General features: G+C 50.4%; 1 protein-coding gene across 1 annotated transcript; it reads right to left on the bottom strand.

Annotated features, from left to right (window-relative positions):
* Nucleotides 1–4701: 4701 nt before the first annotated feature.
* On the bottom strand, nt 4702–5728 carry PHACADRAFT_201797 (uncharacterized protein; the record flags this gene model as incomplete). The annotated part of the gene is made up of 3 exons (XM_007402078.1): nt 4702–5132; nt 5199–5234; nt 5290–5728. 3 exons carry the CDS (start codon nt 5726–5728, stop codon nt 4702–4704), a joined length of 906 nt encoding a protein of 301 aa, XP_007402140.1.
* Nucleotides 5729–6390: the final 662 nt, after the last annotated feature.

Here is a 6390-nt window from a genome sequence, read left to right as displayed (position 1 = left end):
AGACGACGGGATAGATGTATACAAGTCTAAAGGGTACGAGAATATGAGGACTGATGTGGTGTACAAGCCTGAACGGTGGACAACACATCTGCAGCATGATAAGATGGCAGCGCACAGCCATTTGCCTTGTGAAATCGGGTGTGCATAGCTCCGCACCACTCTGCCTTCCATGCAACCACAGCCATCGCCTGGAGCTTCATTTTTTCCAGAACATCGCAATACATTACACATCAGCCCCAGCAAATCAATGAGAACAAATGGTGTGTATTGTTATAGCCTTACATGCATGTCCGTGTGAATCGGCTTCCCAGCTCGAGTACGGACGTCCATGTCGCCTATCACTACGGGCATGAGCTGATTTCAGATCACCTGAAATGTCCTGGTCAAGCCATCAAAACTGTTTCATTTTCGAAGACTTAACCGGGGCTTTCTGGTGTCCCAAAATGATGGATTTGCTACCACTTTTGTAGCCATTTGTGTTGAAGCGCCTAGTGGCTCTGGCTCAGCATTCCGCCCGGCATGGACTTAAGGTGGACATCTTAGATTAGGCGCTGCTAATACGTAGATAGTGATTGGACAATCATATGTAGTGTTCCCATGCACGGACCTCTTTATGGCAGGCTTCCCCATTCTAGCAGACTTTCAATTTTGCTTCCTTTTAGTATATCAGGACTCCTCTCGCATCCCCACTCTGCGTGCTCTTTCCCTTCGCACTCAGAGTAAGTCCTTTCGTCGCCCTTGCGCAGTATGCACTTATGCTTACGCCCTGTATAGCTAATCCCCCCGTGTGTATTAGGTTAGATCTATACAGCGTGCTCTTTCCCTTTGCACTCAGACTAATCCCCCCGTGTGTATTAGATCGTGCCCGTGTGCCACTCGCCAGTTCGCGCTCGCGCAGCCCAGTCGTCGTATCATGACAATATTCGTTGTTAGATTCCTATCGCTCCACAACTTATGAGCAAAATTGTAAGATGATAACAAGCACACTCACTATGTCAAAGGATGCAGGGATCAGGTCGAGCTGCAGACGACAAGGGTGAGTATCTTTAAAGATGGCCAGTATCAAGGGTGTTATTGGACAAAAAAAATTCTCACATTCACACCAGCCGCAAATTTTTGTTTTTGATGTGCGTCTAAGGTTATGCGTGCGTATTCCTGCACTTTCGTGCGTATTTGTGCACGATGATGCGCGTTTGGTCACTAACGTGCGCTAACGTGCACGAAAGCTCACTTTCGTGCACAAAAGTGTGCATTTGATGAACTACACATTCATTTTATCTCAATCCATTTTCGCTAGATGTTTACTTTTGCGCACCTTCGCGCACCTTCGCACACTTTCGTGCACCTTCATGCCCACGGAGATTCAAATGAGATGCATAATCATGAAAATGAAAACCAATTGTCAGCTTACACGAAACTGAATAATAAGTTGAGTGCACAAATGCGCACAAATGCGCACAAACGCGCACACATTAGTGCCATCGCCAATCTCAAATCAGGGCGTAACCAAAACCAAAGCTCAGCAGCATGCACGATCGTGCACGTTCGTCTATTTTTGTGCACGATCATGTACGTTTGCCCACTTTTGTGAGCTTTTGTGCGCGTTCGTGCACATTTGTTCACATTTGCGCACCCTTGTCCACCAAACTGTGAGTACAGTCTGCACCAATTAGTGATGTGCAGGCCCAGCTTGAGCTCAAAGCCCGGGCTTGGGCTTGTGGCAATGCCAAGCCGAGCCCTGAGCCCAAGCCAAGCCTGAGCCCGGCCCAAGCTGTGGGCTTAAGCCTGAGCTTGCCAAGCTTAGGACAAGTATTTATATGCTACAAAAGTGAGCATATTTGTATGTGATAGACTGTTATTGCATGTACCCACCATACTGCAGCCTCCAGAGGGGCATGCAATCGTGCTACAAGCCACGTTATGACAGGGTTCGCGAAGGGGCGCCTACGGCGAACGCCAGGTGGTGGCGCACAATCGCGCCTAGTCACACTAGCAGGGACCGCCCAGTCTGGTAAGTTAACATTTTGTTTCGTATGTGTATGTATGGCAGGCACGGTGGCCACCAGGGTGACCTGTCTGACAGATGCTGGTCACCTGCCCGCACATCCCGCCGGTGACTTCAGCCCCTGTGCCGTACACCGTCGGTATACCGTGTATCTGTAGCTTTCTAATTAAGTAATTAATCTTGTTTGGGCCTGCTTTGCGGTGTGCCCTTGCCGAGCCCGACCTGCGGTCAGCTCTTAATGCATGCACAGTGCCATAGTGCGCTTGCTTAGTGTTTTGCTTGCGCGCCACAGGTGATTTAGGCGCCGCAAGGCAAGTAAGTGCACAAAAATAGGCAAAATTGGACAAAATTGGGTGAAATTGGGCATTTTAGAGAAGATAGCGGCTGCATAAAAACCAAAATGAATTATTTCGAGTATTTACACAAGCTTGACTAGTTTGGGGGGGGCAAGGGCGACGGCGGCAGTCCCGGGATCGAGCGCGCGCTGACCGACGCTTCGGGCGCGCAAGGTGGGCGGGTGCCGATTGCGATCGCGCGGGCTCGGACAACTCCGGTAGTCACCCGGGCAGGTTAACGCTTCGGGCGCGACCCCTAGCAACAGGCCGTGTACGCAGATGGTGACCTCAGTTGCTGGCGACATGTGTCACCAGCAAGGTGACCCGGGCCAAGTGGCACCTGAGCGTATACTCTATATAAAGTCGTTCTTACCATGTTTTGAGCCCAGGGAACGGCAACACATTTGGTGCACTCAAGCCTGGGCTTTCGGGCCAGGCTTGGGCTTGACTACGCTCCGAGCCCGGCCTTGAACCCGCTGCCAGGCTTGGCTCGGGTCAGGCTTTTTGGGCCAGGCTTGGCGGGCTCGCGGGCTTTGAGGCCTGGCCCGCACATCACTAGCACCAATTCCAAACTCATTTTTTTGTCCAATAGCAACCTTCATATGGCCAGTGAGCAACTCTGCATGGGATGGAGTGATCACGCATCATTGCGTGCCATAGCTTTGCCACTGATCCAGCCATTTTGTGTGGCCTCGGCTACACTAACCCCTGGCGCGGCCTCATTGTCTCGAAAATTTGATATATCCAGCCGCGTCGACCTCTCTGAGTGAATTGAAAAATTGCACCGTTTCAGCAAATGATACCGGCCGGTAGCTCAGGCTCTGCTTCGGGCCAAGAAAAAGTGGCAGTTGCCATGCATGCTTAGGACAAGGGGCGAGAAATGTGAGCTTGAATTCGGCTGCAGGGGCTTTGATACTGGTATTAATGGCGGGGACAACTTTGGAGTGCTAATATTTAGCTTACAATGATGGACCAGGACAGCCAAGATGCACTATAGTGATGCATTCTCACAATTTAGCGTCTTACAAAGACCGCTGTTAGCCAACGTATCTCTTCCAGATTGAATTTGTTGCGATCAGACCGCTCTGCTAGCTTCTGGTCTTCGCGGTCGTGCGACACAGGTTGCCCTCTGGGGACCCAGACGGACAGCAAAGTTTAGTAATGTCTCGATCCCCATGTACGCCATAATAAATGGCGAACTCATGTACCTGCTGATGGTAGGATGGAACTTTGACCGCAGCCTCGATGCATGTTCAGGTGGGCATCGTCAGGTAGGGCGTGCAGTGTTGCGGATAGCTTAGCATTGGTGCAGGGCATGGTAAGAATCGTTGCGAGAGAGCACATCAGTAATAGCAACTACAGAAAAAATGAGAGCAACTTTGACACAGGAGGAGAAATGACTACAAGCCAAGAGTGAGGTGGCAGGCTGCAAGTCGGTTCACCGGCGGCGCCGTGGGAAGCCGAGCTTGAAGCACAGACTGCAGGGGTGAGCATCATGAGGCATGCGCAGATGCCACGAGCAGAGACAGAGAGTGGCAGGTGCCAAATACGTTGGTGGGCCGAAAGCAAATGAGCAGCGGGAGCAAGCTCCGAGAACAGCACACAGCGCATCATTTACTATCATTCAATAAGCGCTTGCTTTGTGGCATGGGTCCTGGGGCCTCAGCGAATGGTTGGGAGCAATCTCTTTCGCTTCATTTAGTTCCTATCACTTCACTGGGACCAGAATCATTTCTCTATTCCACATGTATCCTGAAAGACGTTACAATTTCTTCCTCACCATGTATCTACACTCGAGTGCTAAGCATTGATACTTCCGGTGACTCAATGTTGAGTCCCCGCTCTGTGGCAGTAAGAATAGTAATCACCTCATTCCATGATTTTCAGTGTAGCTTCCTTTTGAAATGTACGTGCAAATCGAAGCAAAGAAACTGGAAGCATTGAATACCGCTGTACTATCAAAAAAATTCAAAGGACCGAATATAACGTGTAACCGAGAATACAAAATAGTGGGCAATAACCAATTTCTGGAACCATACACAAGTCCAAAAGCATGCACCCAGAGAAGAGGCATATATTATGAAACACAGTGAAATGTCTCTGCAGTCGCAACGACCCATTGATGACATGCCCTACCCATGCTTAGTGGAGTCGTCCATGCTTGCAGGCCTATTCCTCTTCTCTCATACTCTCTGCGTCCCCTTTGCCGCCCGTTCGATCGCATTGTTTGCCTCCCATCCCATCGACCTTTGCCACTATCCACGTCTGCTCGATTGCCGTGTCTTGGGTGCTATCTGCTGCGGACAATGCCGTCCCAGAGGCTGTGGGACATGTCCGTGAACACTCCACCTGTGCGAGTCCTTATGAGCTTTCGTAGGTATTGCTCCTTTGTGAATTCATGAATGGGAAAGCAAACTGGGCGTAGTAACCACTCAGCTTGTTCATCATGTCGAGAGTGATCGTCGTGCCGTTGATAGTGTGCTCTTTCGATACAGACAGAATGTCCGCACTTGTGATGGGATCACAATCGTGATATCGATCCCAGAACCGGAGTTTTCCTGATTCGAGGGCCCAGGTCAGCTGCGTGCAGTGCAAGACAGAGCACAAGATCCTCTTCGTGACCTCGAATCCTTCATATCCCGGCTCGGCAGAGTCGATGCAAAGGAAGCGCGCATATGGGGAGTTAATTACGTCTTGCAAGGCGTCCAATGGAAGGATGTGCGCAACTTCGGCATCATTATATGAGAGATCGAGAGTGATGCTCTCGACATGCGCCGGTGGTGGACTTGCACCTTGGCTTGCACTTAGTCAGCAAACCTTGACTTGAATATAGATGTAGTTGCACACAGAGTACCGACCTGGGCCGAATGAAGCGCAACCAATTGACACCACATCTGAGGAGTAATAGCCAGTGAGTTTTGCACTACTGACATGAGCTAGAAGATTTACCAAACATATTGCCGTTCCGATCATCAAGACACACACTCGCCCTTCCAGGTCCATTTGGCATCAGCGCAAGCAGGCCTTGAAGGGTGGCGTCCCATGTACGGTCGTCAAGACCCATGCGGCGAGCAGGTGCGACAATGTCAGCAGCAAGCACTACTTGAGTGGAAACTGCCATATCCTTACAATGCTGTATCTTACAGTCTAGGGAGTGGAGAGTCGGCAGAGCACGCCGCCGAGTTCTACGCGACTGGACGACCGGTGACGGGTCTAGGAAGGCAAGTCGCCAGCAATGACATTCGGAGAGGGTGGGGAAATTGTCGACGAGCCGTGCGAGCTCGGTCTTGCTCATGAATACGACATTGTCAAGAGTGAGAATGGAAAGTCGGACATAGGATGGAGTGACAATGGGTACCGACTCAAATGGGGCCCAACGGCCTGCCATTGATACCGAATTGCCCAAACGGTTCACGACGCTACACTCGAATCTTGTCTCCCGGAGTCCCGTTGAAAGTCCATGGACATGGTGAAGCCAGGGCTTTCCCCTGTAGCTTCTTGACGGATAAATATCTGTTTAAAAGACTCGGACAGACATGAAGCTGTAATTCTGAGACTGTTGGTGATGTTCTTGAGGAATTGTACGTCTTCGGCGTCGCGCAACTCAAGTGTATGGAAGAGAATAGGTCTGATTGCTTCAGACCAGTGCTTGCATACAAAACCAAGCATAGCAAGCCCGTGTTTCATCTTGCGACGTACTATATCCATGTCATGCAGATGATAGAGACGAACTGGCGTGAAACATTTAAGGATGTGTGACAGTATTTTAGGTGGCAGATTGGCTCCTGTGGAGAGCGACATCTTCCAGGACGACTGGACAGATGTACAAGTATTTGTAGGGCACGAGGGCGCGAGAAAGAGTGTGGTGTACAAGGCCAAACAATGGACAACGCGCCTACAGCACTGTAGCACGGCAGTGCACAGCCATTTGCCTCATGAATACAACGTTCACAAGGACATGATCTTGCGGCGCTTGCCCCTGAATTTCCATCGCCTCAGGCATCACACTTCGATGTATTCGGCTTCAGGCTTCAGGCTTCAAACATTTAC

This window comes from Phanerochaete carnosa (genome assembly GCF_000300595.1).
Source record: "Phanerochaete carnosa HHB-10118-sp unplaced genomic scaffold PHACAscaffold_20, whole genome shotgun sequence".
NCBI lineage: Eukaryota > Fungi > Basidiomycota > Agaricomycetes > Polyporales > Phanerochaetaceae > Phanerochaete > Phanerochaete carnosa.
Note: the sequence above shows the minus strand (reverse complement) of the source record. Positions and strands in the feature narration are given on the sequence as shown.